The sequence below is a fragment of the Accipiter gentilis genome, chromosome 18, assembly GCF_929443795.1.
Source record: "Accipiter gentilis chromosome 18, bAccGen1.1, whole genome shotgun sequence".
In the NCBI taxonomy this organism is placed as follows: domain Eukaryota; kingdom Metazoa; phylum Chordata; class Aves; order Accipitriformes; family Accipitridae; genus Astur; species Astur gentilis.
In genome coordinates this window covers 22579853-22602476 of record NC_064897.1, presented here as the reverse complement: position 1 = coordinate 22602476, position 22624 = coordinate 22579853, and the positions used below count along the sequence as shown (strand labels likewise).

Here is a 22624-nt window from a genome sequence, read left to right as displayed (position 1 = left end):
ATTGTGTTCCTAGTGTATGACAGTACAGAGAAAAAGCAGGAAAAGCAAAACAGGAAGCGAGGGAGGAAAACAAGGGGGAACCAGTACTCTTTCTGCTTGGTCCGTTTTCTAGTGGTTTGCCTTGACTAGCAGGACGTTTGGTTCCCTGCCCTAACCTAAAGGTTAAAACAAACTTGAATTCCAGAGTTGGGTACCAACTAAGAGGCACACAGCCACTGAACAGGTGGTTTGTATCACCAACATTAAAAGATAATTTTAGCTAAATTTGAGCTGGCCCCATTTGCTTTCCAGATAAGGTAAAATAAAAGTGTTATGCAGAAACTCCTACATTTCCTTCCACAGGGTAATAGGTAGACTTCAAAGACTTTTTAAATGAAAAACTGAAGTTTACTTTCCTTTCTACATTCTTAGCAAGCATATCTAACTATATGATATTTGTAGCTGGGAAAGGTCCATTTTCAGCAAGAAAATGCAGACAGATATAATTACTCGGGTATTAATAAAGATTTCTAGACATGAGCTCTAGATAATGTAACCTGACTTAATAGACATTGAAACACAAATTAATGATTTCAGCTCTAACACAGCAGCAGTCTAAGCTATTGTTAAATTTCAGGCTTTTGAACTCTTTAGTGAATCAGTTTTGATCAAAAACTATGATAGATCACACCTTTACAACAGTCCTGCTTACTTATGTAGATTAGCTCCTTTTCTTAAATTGCCTTAACTGGAGGATAAGGCTTTATAAACAACACAAATGGACATCACTTTTTGTCTGTGAACTTTGTTATACTGATCCATCAAAAGGAACTAATCTGTGCTGTTCTAAAAAACATACAAAGAAACAAATTATCCATGCTAAAGAAATGTTTAAGTAGTTCTGAACAACAGATGGGATTAGAAGGATTATAGAAAAGGTTACTCCTTAATATGAGTCATTTTAAGAGTGAACTCATCATCCACTGAAGTAGTTTCCATTCAATCTGTAAAATATATAAAGTGGGCACAGATGGAGAACATATTAATTTACAACTGGAAAAGCTTTCTTAAAATTTGAAAACTGCCTAACTTCTATGCAAGCATTAAGTAACTAAGAATGTGTATCTCAGCATACATGTTAATTCTCTCTCTCTCTCTTTTTTCTCAAGGTTTTCTACACTCAGTTTCAAAATCTCTGCAAAAGGTAGAAGATGAAGATATGCTGCTAACCACATTAAATCTAGGAAAAACTCTTCGAAATGGAGCTAGAACTGCAAACAGAGGAGCTATACCTTTGCTGAAGCATTATGAGACTGAAGACAGCGATGTTTTGGACAAAGATGATGACAGAAAAAGAAAGTTTTTGGTGAGTTTTCAGTTTTAGGTTTTGGCTTAATTGTAAAATGGAAATTCTCTTTATAGCCAATAAGAAAACAAGTACAATAATTTAAAGCAATAACTTGGTGAATATGCAAAACTATCAGTTTAGCATACTATAGTAAAGAATAAATCTTCATCTGTAAGTATCTAATTCCAAGATTTTAAATGTGTAACTTGGACAGTTGAATAAAAGAAATCTGATTTTTACAGAACTATATGTAGCCAAAACTTGTGGGCGAAACCCCCCTATATTTATGCTTGATTAAGCATGTCCCTATATGCAGCAACAGGTTATTAACTTCACCAAATATAAGACTCATTATTTTATCATGTTCTTTACCATAAAACCCTTTCAGCCCAAGATGTAATGCAGGTCATTGCTTTTAAAATATCATCTTGAAAGATAAAATATTTGCACTGCTAAGTATAAAGTGTAAAAGGTCAACTATAAAAAGTGAACACAACTGACTTTAAATAAAGATAAACTGCTAGTCTTGTTTTCCCTTAAAACAGGACACAGGTTCCAGACATGATTTCTTAAATCATGATATGCCAACCAACTTAGGTAGAAAGCAGCTACCTTATCTTGCACTGAAGGAAGCCATGGCTTTTCCAGATGACATTGAAATTCAGAACATTGACTCAATACAGGAAAGAGGGACTGCAGATGAAGAAAATTCAGCTAAATTCCCTATAGGAAGAAGAGATTTTGACAGTAAGTATATTTTCATTTTTACATAAAAATTATTTCATTCTGGTAAAGTATAATGCAATGTCTATATAGCAATTTGATAAAGGTTCATTTAGAAACTTGATGTCTATTGTAATTCAGTGCACAGGGGAAGAAGCGTTTGATAAATTTGTTGAATTAATATTTCCAGAGGCCATGAAGAAGTCTAGTTCTCTGATGATTTAAACTTTCAAGATTCTTTTTTTCTGTAGTGCTCAGGTGTATGCTGGGAAGAGTCTATCGACCTTGTTGGCAAGTCTGAAAACTACTGATCCACACCACCTTCTTTGAAGATTAAAGATTTTACTATGAATTTATTGTCATTTGAAGTTACTGTGTTTTAGTGTGGCTATACACATGCATACAAAAATACTTTCCCATCGCTTTGTAGAGGGAAACATAATTCATTAGCAAAAAAGAACATTGCTGTAATTACTAACAATGTATTGTTATAAAAAAAAATAAAAGACTTCTGCATAATCCAGACTTGTAAGTATTTGTCTAATATTACACACAAGCTACTTCAACTTACGTGAGTATGAAAGGAAGCGATTAATGAATTTCACCTTTTTCTCACAAAATTTTACAACTTCTGAACCAGTCAATGTACCATGTACGTCAAAACAAAACCTTACAGTCGAAAAAAGTGAGTTAATTTTGCCTGACCAGCAATCAACTTATTCTTGCTTGTAGTTTTGCTGTGTTTTCTTTTTCCACCAATTTTGCTGTCCAATTCCTTCTGAGAGTTGTTTGAAGTCTTAGGTCTTTTAGCATTTTTTTGCAAAGATGGTTCACTTTCCTTATCACAGATTACTTTGTCATTATTCAAATCCATCTGTTCATTCTTGGAGTTCTTGTTTCTTGGCTGACAACTCAGCTTTCCCATTTCTGTAAAACTTCTAGTCTGGTGAACATTTTCAGAAATAGTTCCAAGCACCGGTACATCAAGACATGAATCCATACCTTCTGTCATGTAAGAATATAAAAAACATATGTGAAGAAATAAAAAGTTACCTGGGATTATTCACCCTTTTTCTATCAGAGGACTGTCATGTGATTTTTTTAAATCAAAACTAGTGCTTTATCAGTAAAACAAAACTATGCTGGTCATTGCAGTTACATTTGCTACGTGTTCATAAGCGTACTGCCAGTTTAAAATTACATTGATCAAAAACACGTAATAGGAAAGTGGATTTATAGCTTTAAGATATTGGAAAAGATGCTTGAAGGGTCTAGTTATTATATATATGATATAGTTTATGGTGGAGTAAAACAAATTTTCCCTTTTTTAATGTCAAACCCACAAATTTCACTTAGCTTGCTTTTGTAAAATAAAAAGAAACATTACGTAATGTATGTAAAATGTCTCAATTTTTTTACCTCAAGATAGCATCAATAGATATTTTTCAGATTTATATTTTCAAAGCATTAGCATTACAATTTCAATGCAAAGACATTTAACTGATCATAGCATACACAGAGCAACGAGACACGTCTGTCTTTCTTGAAAACATATTTATAGTTGAGTTTGACTAAAACCTTGATTGGTAACATTTGAAATATTAGCTATCACATATATTTATTCAGTCCTACTACAGCTTACCTGTGAGATATCCAGCTTTTAAGTGTTGCTTTTGTGAAGGTTGTATGCAGGATGGGATTTGGCTACTGCTGAGGAAGTGTTGACCTTTTATTTCACTCAACTCATTTTTATACGTACAGGCAAACTGAGAATTGATTGAAGATTGCTTCATCTGCAAAGAGCAATCTGGTATTAGCTTTAATTATTTATTTAATTATTTACAAAAGTAAAAGACAACACCTGTAAGACAAGTTAAATAATAAGTTTCCCCATTCTTCTGTCTTGAAAGCTTTTAGATCACGTAAAATACCAGAAAAATGAGTATGCTCACATAAAAACTATTTATGAAGTATTCACTTACAAAGTGTAAAGAATACTAATAAATTTCAAGAATACTAATAAATTATTCTATTAAAGTCCTAAAATAATTTTAAAATTTTTTCATCTCTTTCAGAAAGTTACACATTAACCTTTAAAGCTTCAACCTAAGATATTCTGTCAAAGTTAGCCCCCTCTTTTTATCAAAAGACTGCAGACTCTACCATTTTGAGTAGATGTCATAGCTACTATAGTCAATTATCATACCTCTACAGGTCTCCATCTTTGAAATGTCAGTTCATAAATGCCAAGTATAGGATTAGAGTCTCACCACTTAACCAATTTATACATAGAGGAAAGCATAATAGCAACACTGAACAGGAATGATAGCTAATATAAATGAAACTTCAATATACTTATACCTAAAACTGGAATATAAAGTATTATTTCAGGTCTGTCTTTGGCAAATTTCAGATTTCCCTTTTAGTCACAAAATAAAGCCATTTCCTCATTGAATGCCAATGTCTAATTCCACATTTGTCATAACATACCCATATAGCATAAGCTGCCAGAAATCTACAGTATTGAAGACCACTATCTGGTTCTGCATGCTCATCTCCGCCTCCTAGTCTTGAAAGCTGGGAACCTAGTCTCATAGCACAGGTAAATCAAAATATCTGGCTCAACTACAAAAATATAAATAAATTTTTTTCAATATATTCAATATATCCATATTTAATGGAATCAACAGTTACACATCAAACTTCCTCAGTTTACACTTAAGTTACAGCTTCACATCAGCTTAGAATTTCAGGGTCAAGCTTTGTAGATTCTGGCCAATTTATCACAAACTCTACAGACTCTGCAAGACAAATCTGCCCTCACTCCCATTTGAAAGTCTACTGGATTATACAAGGATATGTTGAAAAGTATAGCACAGAGCAGATAATTACAATATATTAGGATTTCTAGCTAATAATTCTATTACAACAGCACAGGTGAATTCAAATAAATCTGAGCTGAACAGCTGCTACAGTACAAATATCAGGAAAAAGAAAAAGCAAAAAATTGCCACAAAAGAAATGTAGTCATAAATATAGATAACAGGAATGATCTGTCAAATAACAGGTTTAAAGCCACTTTTCTGATTAAAAAGTTTGCATTATGCAAGTCTACTTCTCTTCTTAACACACACATTTAAATGTTACATTTCAGGTTTGACCCCTGTAGATATATTTTTCTTTCAACTCAAAAATCTCAGATTTAGACAGACAGAAAGAAAATGTTCCCAGAAACTTCCTTTCACAGGGGCCTTCATCCACAAAATTGAGTCACCACTTATACGACTTTCATCAGATACTGTTTTCATGCATATAAGCTAACAGACTCTAGCTTTTTATCATTGAGATGCAACCTAAGTATCTCTTCGTGATACCACAGTTGTCCAGATGAACACATCTAGTCTTTTTGGGGAAAAGAAAAAAATAATAAAAAAAGAAATCACACTTATTTACAGAACTTATTTAGTTCTTCTTTCTGACTTAATATGTCTATATATATATAGTTTTACTTTAAACTCAGTATTCCCTTCAAGAATTAAAAAGACCCAATTTTCCCACTCGTCCATCACTCCCAAAGTGCAATTTCTCTGTGCCAGATAACAGCCTGAAAAAGAAAGGCAAATTTAACAGGAAGAACTAGACAGCCTGACTCTCAACAATTCTAATTTTTTTTAAGTGTTAGTCTACTCTGTACTTAAAACATTTACCATAAGGTAAGACTATATACACAGACATTTACAAGGTTTTGTGTGCTTCAAGTTTATGCCTTAGATCACCAAATCATTAAGTGTATGTCATTATACTCTTTTCAGAAAGTGTTTTGATGGATAGAGAAGCTATAACCAGAATAAGCTTAAGAATTTGAAAGAATTAAAAATGCAACTCTAATCTAGTTAAAACTTAATCAACATCCTACTGTACAATTACAATATTCAGAGTTGTACAAATACAATATTCAGTATTGTTAGCTGCATCACAAGAAGCATGACCAGCAGGTCAAGGGAGGTGGTTCTCCCCTTCTGCTCTGCTCTGGTGAGACCCCACCTGGAGTTCTGCCTTCAGCTCTGGAGTCCCCTGTACAAGACAGACATGGACCTGTTAGAGTGGGTCCGGAGGAGGGCCATGGAAATGGTCAGAGGCCTGGAGCACCTCTCTTGCGAAGACAGGCTGAGAGAGTTGGGGTTGTTCAGCCTGGAGAAAAGAAGGCTCCAGGGAGACCTTATAGCAGCCTGCCAGTACCTAATGGGGGCCTACAAGAAAGCCAGAGAGGGGCTTTTTACAAGGGCAGGTAGTGACAGGACAAGGGGTAATGGCTTTACACTAAAAGAGGATAGACTTAGATTAGATGTAATGAAGATGTTCTTTACTGTGAAGGTGGTGAGGCAGTGGAACAGGTTGCCCAGAGAGTCTGTGGCTGCCCCATCCCTGGCAGTGTTCAAGGCCAGGTTGGATGGGGCTTTGAGCAACCTGGTCTAGAGGAAGGTGTCCCTGCCCATGGCAGGGGGGTTGGAACTAGATGATCTTCAAGGTCCCTTCTAACCCAAATCATTCTACGATTCTATCAATATAAGGGGCTTACATTTTCTTTAAGCTTAAGGTTACTGCAATACTAATGAAAAATAGTTTCCTGTATTTGCTATGTTTCTTAAATACTCCATCTTAATCCTTTAAAATTCCCCTCAATTCTTAATTATTGTTCAGCAAACGACACACATCAAAAATTATGCAACAATAACTTGCACAGAATTCTATCACATATTCATATTGTGAGAGGCAAATAAGCTACAATTCATGCTGAGTTGATGAAGCTATAATAAACACAGCACAAAGAACACCAGACTTGAGCAAGAAACCCTGATAGTTACCATTCTATAAACAATGATAAATCCAGTTATTCTTTGGGACATCAGGATTTCTCTTCACCACTCCCACCACTTCACTGATTCAGTTTGCAGGGATTAGAATATGTGGAGTCAAAGGAGAGAAGTCAAGCCCAAACACTGAAAAACTTGCAGCACAAGCCCATCTGTCTGTTTCAACTTCACTGAAGCTTGAAATACGCCTCAAAACTCCACGCTGTATTGCATCACATACTATTTGGTCATTTGCAAACAGTATACAAAGCTCTACCAAATATGACTGTTTCAGCTGATGCTAGTACTAATCTAGAGGGTATATATAAATAAAGAGTGCAAGACTAAATTTGTTGAAGCAGTCAAACTTCCCAACTAGTCTAGGAATGTATATTTACTAGTAAAAACAACTGTATTACATTGAGTGAGGTAACAATAAATAAATTTTAATAGCCTGCAGGCAGAACAAAAGAGCACAAGAAGTCTAGCACTGAATTACAAAGTAGAGCTTCACTGATATTTTTAAGAAAAAATAAAAAAAGAGCGACTTAAAACTTGATTGAAGCACACATAATGAAGCCCATCAACAGTTTGAAATAGCTCTTAGAAATTAGAATTCTTTTACATTATATTCACTGAAATCCACTGCTTTGAGGGCACCAGCCCAGTGACCCACACCTCTGGGCGAGCAAAAGGATGTTGGGAGCTCAATTTGCTAATCAAATAGTTGCACACAAATGGTGTGCAATGAACTTAGACTTACTATCCCCTCTCCTCTTCACAAGCAAGTGGGATGTTATTATCCCTGTACAAAGAAAGAAATTCTGCTGTATTTCAGAAAAAAGGGGTTAGCTGTTATCGCTGTTCAGCTGGAAGAAAGTATGATAGAATTTAAGACAGTTTCAGAGCATTTAGGTAAATTAGTAGTCCTAATGAGTAGATAAAGCACGACATTTTTCCCACCTTGACTTCTATATCTAGAGAAGTTTTTCAGTTGTTCAAGATGCCAATATAAAACATTCACTTTTATATGAAATATTAATGGTGCATGCTCTATTTATTTCTAAAAGTTAGTTAATAATCTATTCCAGATCTCCTTCCAGCATCTGCATACAGACAGTACTGCCAATATTTAGTCACTAAGAATGTTGAGATTTGGGTTTTTTATACACTGGAATGGCATAATAGAATTTGAAAACCTACATCAGTAACAACAAACACATGTTTTTATTTTCTAGCCAAACATTTAGAGTACTATTTGGAAGAGGAAAAGAGATAAAAAGAGAAAATGTCTCTTTTTCACCTTTACCCTTGTCCGTTTAGAAGAAAAATATTAAAGGTAAGTTGAAAGAGAAAGTTGAAAAAGGGAAGGGATTGCAAAGGGAGAATAACAAAATAAATGGTAAGTATCATTGCCAAACCAAGGCATCATGTTATTCAAACATGAAAAATGTCCTGAATAGCTCAGGTAATAGCAAGTTTTTATTGTACTGAAACTATCAAATTTTTTTTAGCATGACGTTGTACCAGCTTTTTGCTATCCCAAATTAACCAACTATTGTTTTGAGAACATTTAGCCTCAAATCACCTCATTATTGGGTTTCTAAAGTACTCAAAACTCACAGCTATGGAGCCTAGCAAAGTAGTCTAGGGGTCTTGCAGAAACAAAAATGGTACTTTCTACACAAGCGTGGTTTATCAACTGACACTAATATTAATGTCTTTCTTCAGATTTTATGCTGAACATAACCTTTTCCTCCCCTCCCCCTCTCTCCTCCAGATACTCATTTTTTGCATACTCCATACACATTGAAACTACTAACCTGCTTAGTGTTCTCCATAATTGTATTCCACTTAGAAATAAATATTTCTTGCTACAATAGATGAGACCTGAGGAAGATTGTTTTCTCTATTACTATGAATTTTCTGCTCACAATTATAGTGGGCATACAGAAAACTCTTGATAACTTCCTGTTGATAGCTGTCCAAGTCACAGTTTATTTGTACTGGAATCACAAATAGGCAAAACAATTCTCTCAAGTAACAGCATTTAGACAACTAAGCAATGAAAAATAACAGCAGTGCATGAAGCTAGGTATTAAGTCATTTTACATAGGCATGAACAAGTCACATGAGAAAGGCAGACAGGGATTTTTTGCTTTGTGGAGCTTTTTCCTTGGAAGGATTTCTATACACAGTAAAATTACAATGAACTTCAAGCATGCCAAGATTTGTTAGAGTTCTTAAGCCACAAATTCTTTTTAAAACTACAGTTATGTTCCCAGTTGGAGGGAAATAGTGCCTCATATAGGAAAGGTTGTCTCCAGTTACATTAAGGAAAAAAACATGCCAAACTACTGAAAGTCCTTGCAGCTGTTTCAGGGTAAATGTGTTAACAATGCAGCAGGATTTCTAAAACAATGTATCAAAGGGCCAAAACAGTCCTAACTTTACAAAAAAGATCTGTTACTCTCTCATATATTGCATGCTTACAGCCTGATAGCTTTTGTTACTTCCTTCTTAACTACTAAAGTTCTCAGTTTCATCTAATCCCATTAGTTCATGAACAGTATTTCACCTACAACTTGAAAGTCTAACTAATCTTTTCTGGTGCAGAAGAAATATGAAAATCTTATTATGCAACATTTTTGTTGTCTTAAGTTGCTCTTTAACCTAAACAAAGCAGGTGATTATAACAGCCCTTCCATTCTCACCATTCTCCTTCCTCTCACCAATAAGCAGGATTTACAGAACCCCATTGTAATCAACAAAATAGTAGTCAAACAATAGAGTATCTACCCATTTCAGATAAATGGAAGTCTGATTCAAAGAAGCAGACATAAGGTTAGATGTAACCTTTTTAGATAAAATACCCCTCTCCTGTCCAATTAAACTTTCTACACATTTTTATAAAGCAGAAAGGAGTGATAAGGACAACTGACAAGAGACATAATTCAGTAGATGTTCTATAGACCTTTCTGAATGAGAGAGTCCTTCCACAAAATATCATTCACCAGAAGACACTTCACTTAAATAACAGATAACAAACTTGAAACTCTAAATTGTCTCTCAAAGGAAGACTGAATTTCTTATTATTACTCTTACCTGCTTTGCTGGAGGGAATGAAAAAATGCAACATGCTAGTTCCCCAGACTTCTTTCTCCTCAAGGGATAAGAGCAACAGCTTTGCCTCCTAACAAATGCCGTTACAGTTAGGTGATCTTTCTGCTTCTCTTCCAGTATTTCATGAGGATTGAAAGACAAAAATATTTCTTTGTCTTTCACTGTTACCAGGAATTTATTTTGGCACAATGGAAATACCCACAGATTTATTTTATTTTTAAACACCAATTCCAGTTCATAGCTACCTGTATATTTCATCCACTCTCCATATTTCTAGATACTAAACACATACGCATGATGTTATGCCCTAGGTCTAAATATTATCAATCTGCACTCCTCCACATAATTCTGCAGAAGTTGAAAGATCAGTTCCTTTTAAGGAAAGAAAGGACATAATGATTTCCCCCCCACCCCCCTTTTCTTTTCTTTTTTTAATTTAAAGAAGTGTTTCTCCTTTTACTTGCTGGATTTTTCCTAAGTTTCTTTATTCAACACATATGTCTTGATGGGACTCAGCATACAACCAAATTAATCATCACTACTATGTTTTAATTCCCCTCTCAAATATCATGGAAAAGGGCGACTTTTATGGGACCAGTTCTAATGAGACATCATGAATTTGTATTATAGACTAACCATCTAACCACCTATCAGAGGCAGCATGGTAAAAAGGTCCTCAGGACAATTCTATGGAACTAATGCTTCCATCATACATACTGCATAAGAAACTTCTCAGAATAATCATTGACATTGAGAAGAAACACCACGTTGCTATTGTCTTATTCAAAAAACAAATGTCTGGTATCTCTTCTGAGTCGACTGTTAAAATGAGTGCATCATGCCTCAAAAAATTTACAACTGTGAATTTTACAAGCAACCTGTACACATTTCAGTGTGGTTGTATGAAATAATAACGAAGACTGATATTCAGTGTAAGAAGGTGATAAATATTACTACAACACTTGAGATCTATGGTCACAGACAAGGAATTCATTGTGCCGTGTGCTGCACAGTAAAGACTGAACAAAATTTATTTCTACCAAGAGACATTACAATCCAAGACAAGAAATATATGGATTCACAGAGAAAGGAACTGAAATTAGTCATTGTAATGGGCATCCATCTCAACACAAAGCACTGTTAAGTTTTGGGGAGAGGTTGATTTAAAGGTACTGAAAAAGGTTTTAAAAAAGCATAATGAGTTCTGCAGATACCATACGTGTAGGAAATCTCTTCAGCCATAAGAAATGGCATAAAACAGACAGCTGAAAGAGCTAGTCTGAAAATTAACAATGAACAATGAAGATTGGTATTGCAGGCTGAATGTAAGCAAAGACATATCTCAAAGCAGCAAATCAGAAATAATCAATGGGTTGGGATAGGTTAAAACAAGTAGCTTATGCACTACAAGTTAAACGAACAGATTGAGATGCAAGCAGAATGGCATCTAGTGTCTAATCACTTTGATAAAAACTTTTTGTATGGCAATCTCAGTGAAGAAAGATAAGCCAAAGCGGCAACTATCAAGTCCAAGAAAAATACATGGAAGCACATCAAAAATCAAAATGAAAATTCACTAACTTATAGTTGAGTGGACATATGGATAGAGAAGAATATATTCCAGAGGTGTTATGGAGTGAAAAAGTAACAGGTAGGATACAGTCCTCAATGTTAAATATACCAGGAAAGATAGACATACCGCCTCAAGATCAACAGCTGGATATTCACAGGTTGGTATAGAAGTAAGAAAAGATGTCAGTTTTGACAGAAGGGACACATAGGTCAGACACAGATCTGTGAACTGTTCATAAAAATGATAGCTGAACTTCTGTTTGTAGATGTATTCATCTACAAAGAAGGTACAGAAAGAGAAGAGAAAGACAGGGCCCTATAAAGTCTTCATAGAAAAAGGAAGAAAAGGAAGGAGTAGAAACATGCAAAGGAAAATCTGTAGAAATTGTTAGAAAGGTAGAAAGAAAACCAGAAAAAGACAAAATGAAAGATGAATGTTTCAAGAAAGAAAGCAGGATTTTACGTGAGAGGAAGGAGATCAAAAGTGAATGGCAGAGAACTATCGGGGTTTTGGTTAGAAAAGTCATCAGTTGTTTGGCAACAGCAATTTTAGTTGACTGGAAGGAAAAGCAAGACTAAAGTCAACATAGGAATACCAGAAGAATAATTCCAGACTTCACAGGAATATAGTGTAGTTTAGATGGCAATGTTTGGCTGATACACAGAAGAGAATTGCAAACATAATGTGAAACACTCAAACATCTTATCTTGAGTAAGAGGACTCTCTGCTGATACATAATTGAGGAACATTCATACTCTGAACTGCATGATTTTTATTTTCATTTTTTTAAATGGAAAAACATCTTGAGATATTTGGCCTCAGTTCCATGCTGTACTTTGTCTCTCTGGTACAATAGGATACACTGGAAAAAAGCCATGAAGAAGACTGATTGTGATTACTAGAGGCAGTCTAGCAGCCTCAATGTTGCTCTAAGATATGAGTTGTGTAGCCCCAAGCGGCCATTCAATTTAACGTTTTAATCGCGTTACCATCCATATTGCTAAAGTAAAGTTCACCATCACAGCTTTAATCTACAGCAGATAACACTATAAGAAAGTTTTACAGTCTTCTAAGATGCCAAAGAAAGTTTAGAAGTGCGAACCACAGACTTTAGACCTGTTGCTTATTCTCTTTAAATTTTGGTTTTCATAAGACAAAAGGTCATTTATATTTCAATATAGTCATCCTCAATTGTATTAGGCACCAGGTGAGCAGCAAAATCAGTTTGAGAAGTTGACTGAAAGACCTCAAAAATCATTGCCTGAAAACATTATATGTTTCATTCTATTTTGCTACAGGTACATTCTATTTCATCAATCATGGTGAAGCAAGACTAGGACATAAGCTCTACAGAAAAAGTCAGATTCTTGTATTGTATTAACAAGGATCATAGGAGTCACAGAACCCTTATTAGAGTCAGGCCCTACAAAAGCAGCACAGGAGAGTGTCATGATGAACCTTTGCATGCAATTCCTGCTCCTGAAGTAGAACTCATTCAATTATTCAGAGGCCTCTGAAAGAACTACTATTTGCATAGAAATGATGGTAGCTAATCTAGTATTTTTGATTAGCAAAAAAGTATTTCCAAAAATGTTAAAATAGTTTCATAATATGAATCAGTCTCAAGATTCATATTTTTGATAGTTTCTGTCAAAAACCTTGTAAGTTTCCAGCAAAGGTCTCAAGTGTGACAGGTAATTACTTTTAGATAATAATTTTTGTACTCTGATACTGAACATGAATCCAATTACAAAACCTCTATTTAGATAAGAAAACCATCTATTTCAATGTATTATGCAAACAGCATACCACATTTTTGCTATTTGATGAGTAAAGCTGCAATTTAAATATACTGTTTATTGTAAAATTAATATAATGAAGATCCTTTATCCGTTTCAATCTTTCGTAATTTGCCTATGAGTTTTAAGCTAAATTTCTTCATAATTAGTACATGTATCCAAAATGACCATCATCTACCCCACCCCCATTCCAAAAAAAGCACTCAGAATGAAGTTGGAGTACATTTAAAACGCATGCTGGAAATACTGACAGTGCTTTTCATTACTTCCTTTTAACTATTTTCTACTTCTCAAACATGTAATATGTTAAAATTCCCCTCATATCCAGTGGCAGAAAGGTATTTTCCATTTTGCTGTTCTAGAACTAATTCTGCCTTAAAACACCGCTGTTTTCTTCCTTATATACTAGTTACATTTGTGTTTTCACCTGTTGTCAGAGCTAAATTTGTAAAAATATTAAGTCACTACTTTTATTTAGTTCTCTGTTGAAATGCTGTGAAAGATACAAAAGCTCTGCCTCTTTCCACAGTCCCAACATTCAAGTTGGTCTTTTTTCCCTCAAAGTTGTCAATGTAAAATGCAGTACACTGGAAGACTGCAGTTTTCAGAAACACTGAATTCATTCTTTTGAATAATGCCACTCCCAATACAAACATACTGTTGTAATGTTCCATTTCATCTACAAAATAGCAAACACTAGCATCTTCATTTTATTGTTCACAAAGCAACGTTATGGAAAAGCCCTCAGAATGTTACAAATAAAAAGAACGCTAAAAAATTGCAATGAAAGAGTCATTAGTACACTTTTAGAATGTTGATGTTATCAGAACTGAAATCAGGTGCCTGTGTTCAGTTTTATCTCTGTTTTCAGATAGCTTCTATAGTCCTGAAATACATTGATGGTTAAATGAAGAGATATAGATTAAGTCAGTATGGCTCCATTAAGAGATCTTGATTAGGAAGTACTTTTAAGTTTAAAGCCTTTCTCTTCTGGAGTTTCAAATATTTCCACTCATATTACAACATATTACACTCATATTTCCACTTATATATTTGAGTTAAGGCCAATTACCAAAAGTTAATCACAATTACATTTCTTTAGCTGTGGGATACATTTCAGCCAAGTATTTGAGAATTTTAACGCTGTTTTCATTTTAGCATTATTACTTCAGTGCATCTATAGTTGCACAGCAATTCCTACACAGTACCTTAAATTTTTTTTCATCCATAGATTTCTGAACACGTTGTCTAAGAGGTTTTGGAGAGGATCCACTGGATTGTGCTGGAGATCTATATTAAAAAGAGATAAGAAGTATTTAGAACATGTAAAAGCAATTAGTTAAGAAAAATAGTTACCTTACCAAGTTCCTCAGAAAGAGGAAAGCAAGTATCTGTACTCTCCAAGCCTTAGTTTTCTCCCTTCCTAAGTAACTACATGTATTATACTGTCTTAAGTTGTCACAATAAAACCAAACCTACAGTTCCAATTTCTGGTGTCATTTTGTAGCATGCTTACACTATTGTAGTTCTGCAGCCACAGTATTATTATTTGTAATGCTGGTGATTAGTTACCTAGTCACCATTCTACTTACAGCCCCTTGAGTAGCATCTCGTTGACATCCAGAATAATTTTCCTCATATTTACAGATGTTTCAATAGAAGTACTCAAAGAAAATGCTTCCACCCTCCTATATTTCAGTATGTGAATAGTTACGTACATTAATGAAAAGTTATTGATGCATATAAGACGGAATTTTTTGGTCTTGAAATAAGAAGAATTAATCTGTGCATCTGTAAATAATTACTTCTCTTTTTATGCTCATGACAGGCCAGTGTGCATATGAGGACAGTCTTTTAAAAAAATAACTCATTCTTTATTTTTATTTATTTAGCTCATTCTAGTCAATTATTCCATAGATAAAATTTATTTTATTTTATTTATTTCTATTTGTTGTGCAAAATTTCTGCAGGACCTTGCAATGTTTTTGCTATTTAAATTGCCAAAATATGTGGCTTCAGCATGCTCCTGTCTACACTTGTTCTGGTTCATGAGTCCTCTTTGTAACCCGTAATGACAAAATTCTCAGCATCCCACTTTTCCAACAACAAATGATTCCTCAGGATAAGTGACTGATTAAATCATCACTGCTTCTCCAGTGCATGCATAGATTAGTTTCCTTTTCAGTGCCAACAGAAATGGGTTTTCAAGAGATTGTTTTGTACCCAAGATCAACATGGGTATTCCTTAAATAGAAGGAAATTTTTAAAAGCCAGAAAAGAAATGAGCAAGAAATAATGACTGGCTTTAACATTAATAGGCTAGGAAGATGATGGGAATGATATAAAAAACAGCAGCAAACAAAAAGTTGGCCCAAACCCTGAATACCTGTTGAACCTGCAAACCCAGAAAAACAGAACCTTTATTGCAAAAAGTTATGAAAATACTTAATCCATGATCATGCAAAATTTAACTCTAACAATAAACATAATAAGTAATAATAAACATAAGTAATATCATTAATTATATCAGAATCACCTTATTTTGATTTCAATATCATCACTACATTTTTATGTTTGCTTAAAATTTTAAAAATAGTAGGGGAAAAATTAGCACACTTCTGCCTTGCATGTGGCTTCAATATACAAAAATAGCAACAGAATTTTATTTGAACTTCTATAATGGATATCTAAAAAAGAATATTTTCCAGAAGATTGAAATGGGGTCCTTACAGAAGGAAAATATTTGACAGATATACTAAAGAACAGATTAAGTAAGAAAAACTTCAGCTTGCTTAAGATGTTCTAAACCACTGAGGATGTATTGTCAGTGGTTATGTTTTCAGTTCCCAAATATGCATGTATTTCACAAATTACAGTGAAAATATTTTTAATTAAATCAAGCCAACAAATTTAAATACAACAGCTGCTTCTCAGCAGTAGCTTTTTTGCAGGATTTCAGTGCAGACAGATAAATCTACCCAATTGATCTAGAAGTTTATGAAAAGAAGAGTAAAACAAATCAAGCAAAATTCCTGAAATGCTGAAGTTTTGAAAAAGAAGTGCTCTCATTTAACCTCAGTCTTCACCTGAAAACTAACAGTGCTCTTTCAAACTGACCAGAACCCAGACAAAACTACTCACAAACTTTAAACGTATTTTGGGATTCTTCAGTAATGAAATCTCTAGAAACAACAAAAAACATTGTGGTAAACCTCAAAATGATAACTACCATGTGATCAAAACCCATAAAACAATAACTACCATATGAGCTGACCAACAATCTGATACACAGAATCAGATTAGCAAAAAGAATCTGAAAACTGCAGTGACATTTACTGCCAAAGGTACTGCCACTTATCCTGTAAGCTGTTCCAGAATGACTATTAGCAATAGACTGGCAAAAAGACAGCAAACACTCTAGATAAAATATTTGAGACACAAGCATTAAAACAAAGAAGAGCTGGACCATAGAGGTGCCCATATACCGCTACAAATCAGAGTGACACCTTAGCTACTATTCTGTGTAGTATTAAGGTGTTCAGCATTCATAAAGCAATTGGAGCCTTACAGTAAAGCTCCCAGAGAAATGCAGAACACAGATTTGATAAAAACTGAGAACAGGTGTTGTTTGCAAGTTTCACTTCAGTTTTTGCAGGTTTTTATTCCTAAAACAATTATTTAGGATCATAGATTCAATACTTTGAATAAATTACTTCTAACACAAATTTTTAAATAAACCACACAGATAATATTAAAAAAATTATAGACTGGAAAATAAAATCTAAAACAAACTGACCCCTACGTAGTACTAAGGAAAACATAAGAATTGCCTAGATTACGATATAAAATGCCAGATAGTAGTACCTGCTTACACCTACACCAAGAAGATTTTAAGTCAAACAAATGTCTTATCCTTTGGGGGAAAATTGAAGAAAATTAATTCAGCTGAAAAATCAAATGAGGTAAGTGAAACCAAAGCACTCGGTGGGCACTCTTATTCAGAAATAAGTGGTTTAAAGCCCATTTTTAATTAAAGAGTTACTTAAAAAAAAAAAAAAAAAAAGGAAGATTTCTAGCTCTGAATAATAGCAGTGTTTAATTCAGAAGAATTCAGGTGGGCCTTTATTCCATTCACATAGAGCATTAGCCTAAATCCGATTAAGCTCCTTTTCATTCTGATAAAAACACAACCACGCTGAGGTTTATTAATGAAACACTATAAACAGTAATGTGGATCAATTTTCCTGTATCTGAAGTGATGAAAAAAATAAGAGACTGAAATCACGGTTGGTTTAGGCTTGTTACATAATGAAATAGAAACGTATAGCTACAGCCATCCTCAGATATTAGAGAGGTGAAAGAAATACTCCACAATATTTTGTTACAAGCTGCCTTTTAAATTAAAAATTATTACAGGTTTATTTAGAATTCTTATTAGTGAAAATATTTTTTTTAACTTTTATTAGAATGTGCTTGTTCTTTTGGTTTCATAAAAGAGGTTGAATGATAAATCTAATAGAACTCGTAAATTCTTCAACTTTTAGGATCTTCCATCTTCCAGTTTAGGACCTATCACTGTTTTTCTCTTTCCTTGCTGTTATCCTCACAGCCTTGCACCTACACACTCCGATAGTGTTGTTATGGTGGGGCTCTCATGGTAAACGACTGCCACCAGCATAAGAAACACCCCCTTCTTCCCCACTTTTCCTACCCTTTTCATTCTAGCTCTTATGTTAGGGAACCCCCAAACATGCATGCACAGACCTTAATAAGCAACTGGCCACGCAGCCCCTGCCCTCATGAACAGATGCTCCCATCACCACTAAAGGCACCAAAAGCAGGGACAACCAATAAGGGGTTTGAGCAGGTCCTTATGAAGACAATATAGTTACACTGGGAAAATAAGTATGGGGGAACCAACCACCGTACTTCAGAGGATGCTTGTCTGGGAACCCTGGCGGTTTTACCTCCCAGCTAGCCACCAGGGAAAGTTTTTTCTTTCCTCTCCTCTCCCTCTTCTTTTGATTTTATTCTTCCCCAAAAGCAACCTTCACCATTAGAATCAATGTATGCCATCAGCTACAGACCCTACTAGTAAATCTTCATGCATGTAAAGTTTTTCCAACATCCTTTGTGCAATACTATCCCAACTGGCGGATCATGATACAAAAAACCTACTTAAAACTGTCTCCACAAAATGATAACATAAGGAAGAAAACAGGATATAATCCAAAAATGTCTTGTGTCACAGCTAGACAAAGAAGGCATCTTCAAATTGAATAGGAGTCTAATTAGCTACTGAACAGACAGTATTTGCACTTAGGAGTACAAACTCAACTTAAGAGGTATTTGGAAGGTTTGTTGCAAAGGATATTCCTTCATGGGTTTTGTGCAGCCCAGAAATGTACAAGCTCAAGAAGTCGATTATTGCAAAAGTATCTTGAAGATACAGAAAACCCAAATGAGGAGGTAGAATACTTTTGAGAACTTGAGACTGTTAAGCATGCTTTCCCTTTACAACTAACCTCACAACAGACTGCATTTTGGTCATTTGCTTTGTGTAATTAGTATCAATGCTTTGTTAGCCACTCAGTACAAGATGTTTCAAAACAAAGCAACCTAACACAAACACAAAAAACATTCTAGTACTCACCTGAAGAGTGTCAAAACAGAGGTGACTCCAAACAGATTTAAGCTTTCATCGTCATATAATAGTTCTGCTTTATTCTGGGTAGGAGGGCTGACAGCTTCTTCATCCAGAAGAACTAGTAAGACCTTTACAGTATCTCTGCCACAATACACAGTGCCATGATTTATGGAATGCAATTTTGGCTGAAAGTAGATAAAATTAAAAGGAACATACAACAGAAAAGGTCAACAAGGCAGACCAATAGCTCACCTCCAAAAGCAACCCATATCAACACAAGGTGTGAGAATCCCCTCCTTCCCTTTCTCAGTAAGCATTTATGAGGAACCTGCCCATGGGAAAGTTTATTCCTCAACCCAAGCAATTAGTAGAGTTTGGATCACTGCCATCTGGAGGTATACACTGATGAGCAAGCCACACGGATAAATATACAAATCTGTGATGAAACTGTGCAGCAGAAATTAGCATATTATTTTCTCACAACAAATGAGTGCTATGGGGTACACAAACACATTCTGGTGAAGTCCAACTCCTCTGACTAACAATCTGTTATAGCAGTTGGTTAAAACTGAGATTTCCATCAAGATTTGACAACAGAGGTACTTGGCACAATCTCCTGTTGTTTGGAACAGGATGAATTCCTCACAATTTTCCACAAGAATAAAGAATTCCTTAAAGAAAAGAATAATCCACATCTGGAAGTGCTCAATGCTACAGTCAACAGTACAGATGTAGAACTCCATAGCCACTATGGGACTGCAAGAATTGCAAGTTTGCTATATTTTTCTTTAAAAGTACTAGGAGTTCCACGGAGAAATTTAGTGCTTAATACACAGTAGTAGATTTTAAAAACTATAGGCTTTCCTATTTACCAATACACAGAAACACTGAATAGCCTGACTTTGTTCAGAACGACAGGACAAGCAATGAACTACATTTATCTAATCAGTTAACTCCTTTTAAACACAGTCTTGAAAAGATCAAATTCTATTTCTCTCTCTATTTGATTACATCAATTAGTGTATGTAGCTTTCAAGAAACCATAGCAACACATGTCAGTCAGTTACTATAAGTTATAATCAATAGCTAGAAATAGCAATTACAGAAATGGTTGTTACTTGGCTTTATAGAATTGGCCTATTTCAGTACCATTTAATTTCCTCAAAAATTATTCTAAACCTCTTCAGTCATTACATCACCACATCATAGATTTTTATAAAATGTCATGTGTGTCACGGTAAATTTGTCTTAATGAGAAAAGTACAAATTTGGCATCATCTTGACTGGTTATACACAAAGGAAAAAAAATAATCCTTAAAATATAACGTAACCTCCTAACTGCCAAAAGATAACCTTCAGAAATCTCATATACTACAACAACAGTGACTTGGTGTACTAATCATAGACTAAAATCCTGTTGTCCAAGGCACAATAAGAACTTTAGGCAAGACAACAATCCCTGCCATAAAAATCATATTAGTAAGCTTAAAATCATGATTTGAATTGGTTTTTCAAGAAAACTGTTGATCAGTCTTTCAAGGGTAGTGACCATTAGCTGCTCCAGACTCTTCTGGTTGGTTCCAGAAACACCAGCCAGATTCTATTTACAGTAGTAATTTTCTCAGGAAGAAATTAATCATAATTCCTATTAGTCACTCATGCAGGCTTCAACACAAAGTAGTGCTTCCTGCTGCATAAAGTAATAACTTTTCCTGGAGTTCTAGATTCTTATAAAACAGGTATTTGGAGGAAAACTGAGCAATGATGGAAGAAAACTCCCACTGCCAGGAGAAAAGCAAATATTTCTCTAACAAAGTAACTCCTTTCAGGTACATTTTATGAGGAAGTAGCCTTCCCAGGAGCTAGTGGAGGCATCATTTTCAGCTCTATAGTTAAGATCAGAATTTAAATTTGCACTCAAAGAAGTGATTCAATCTCTTACATATGAAAAAACCATAACATCCTATCAGAAGCAGAGCTTATTCTGAATATAGAACAATTTTTCTGAAAACTTATAGCATCAGGGTTTGGGAGTTTCTTTATAAAGTAAAAAAACAAAACACAATAAAAAAAAAAAAAAAACAACAAAAATCCCCAAGAAACAAACAAGCTGTATGTGAAACTCAGCACAGAACATTAATCTTTGCTGTCCTGAGATCTTACTGGAATAATACAGATGCTCTAATTTTTCATACAGCACAAGTTCATTTGGAAAACTTATGAGGTTTTTTTGTACTGTTTGTTTTGGTTTTTAATTAGTAATGGTAACCTACCACTCTATATGCTTAGCAAAATGTTCTTCCACACCAAGCTCCACTAAAATAAGCAATTTTATATCAGTCCCTTTCCCACTGCTGAACTCTGTGAATCACATATTTAAGAATTATCATTAAAATATACATTCATGACACAATCTTCACAAACTTAATTTACATCAACAAGAGAATTCCCCACACCAAAATCAAAACAGCATCTTCATAACACCAACAAAGACAGACAATTTACACACACTCCACCCCTCGTCCCTTCACCACAATTACAACCCCCAAAATTCCCCACACTTATTCCACTCTCTAGCGATGTTCAGTCCATATTTTGCTCCTTACCTCTCCCAATTACTGTCCTTAGCTCTAACTCATCAGGCCCCACATCAGGTACCACAAAGGACTGTGGTGAGTTGACCTTGGCTAGCCACCAGGTGCCCACCAAGCTGCTCTATCACTTCCCCTCCTCAACAGGGCAGGGAGAGAAAATATGATGAAAAGCTCATGAGGTCAAGATGAGGACAGGGAGTTTTACTTACCAATTACCATCATCAGACTTGACTTAAGGAAATTAACGTAATTCATTCCCAACTAATCAGAATAGGACCCCTCCCTTCTTCCCAAACTCAGCTTCACTCCTAACTCTTCTACCTCTTTCCACCAAGTGGCACAAGGGGATGGGGAATGAGGGTTGCAGTCAGTTCCTAACACTTCAGCTCTGCTGATCCTTCTACCTCAACTACTTCTTCTGCTATGTGGGGTGCTTCGCATGGGATACAGTCATTCATGAGCTTCTCCATTGCAGCTCCTTCCCACAGGCTGTAGTTCTTCAACAACTGCTCTAGCATGGGTCCTTTCCACAGCATGCAGTCCTTCAGCAACAGACTGCTCCAGCATGGGTCCCCCGTGAGGTCACAGGTCATGCCAGAAAATCTTCTGTGTGGGGTCCTCTCCATGGGCTACAGTTTCTGCCAGGGACCTGCTCCAGTGTGGGCTCTCCACAGCGTCACAGCTTCCTTCAGGGCTCATCCACCTGCTCCAGCATGGGATCCTCCACAGGCATGGTGGATATCTGCTCCACTGTGGATCTCTGTGGGCTGCAGAGGGACAACCTGCCTCACCATGGTCTTCCCCACAGGCTGTAGGGGAATCTCTGCTCCGGTGCCTGGAGCATCTCCTCCCCATCCTTCTTCACAGAGCTTGCAGTCTGCAGGGTTGTTTCTCTCACGTATTCTCACTCCTCTCTCCCAACTGCTGTTGCACAGCATTTTTTACCGTTTCTTAAATGTTATCACAGAGGCACTATGATCATCCC

General features: G+C 35.4%; 2 protein-coding genes across 2 annotated transcripts in view; one reads left to right on the top strand and one right to left on the bottom strand.

Moving 5' to 3' along the window:
- The first annotated feature begins 901 nt into the window (after positions 1–901).
- On the top strand, positions 902–2351 carry PMCH (pro-melanin concentrating hormone). The gene is made up of 3 exons (XM_049822433.1): positions 902–1345; positions 1873–2074; positions 2302–2351. The coding sequence occupies exons 1-3, from the start codon at positions 1097–1099 to the stop codon at positions 2349–2351; spliced, it is 501 nt and encodes a 166-aa protein (XP_049678390.1). The 5' UTR covers positions 902–1096.
- Positions 2352–2611: 260 nt separating this feature from the next.
- PARPBP (PARP1 binding protein) overlaps positions 2612–22624 on the bottom strand; it is a 47266-nt gene continuing 27253 nt past the window's right edge. Inside the window, exons 8-11 of the mRNA XM_049822435.1 lie at positions 19052–19230; positions 14607–14688; positions 3693–3843; positions 2612–3055 (exon numbers count right to left, since the gene is read on the bottom strand). Coding sequence (XP_049678392.1) covers positions 2721–3055; positions 3693–3843; positions 14607–14688; positions 19052–19230 — 747 coding nt within the window. The 3' untranslated portion in view covers positions 2612–2720. The remainder of the gene's footprint in view (positions 3056–3692; positions 3844–14606; positions 14689–19051; positions 19231–22624) is intronic.

Coding starts and splice junctions, on each gene's coding strand:
- PMCH (XM_049822433.1), top strand. CDS start 1,097: ATGTGTATCTCAGCATACATGTTAATTCTCTCTCTCTCTCTTTTTTCT. Junction 1,346..1,872: donor ACAGAAAAAGAAAGTTTTTG/GTGAGTTTTCAG, acceptor CCCTTAAAACAG/GACACAGGTTCCAGACATGA. Junction 2,075..2,301: donor AGGAAGAAGAGATTTTGACA/GTAAGTATATTT, acceptor TTTTTTCTGTAG/TGCTCAGGTGTATGCTGGGA.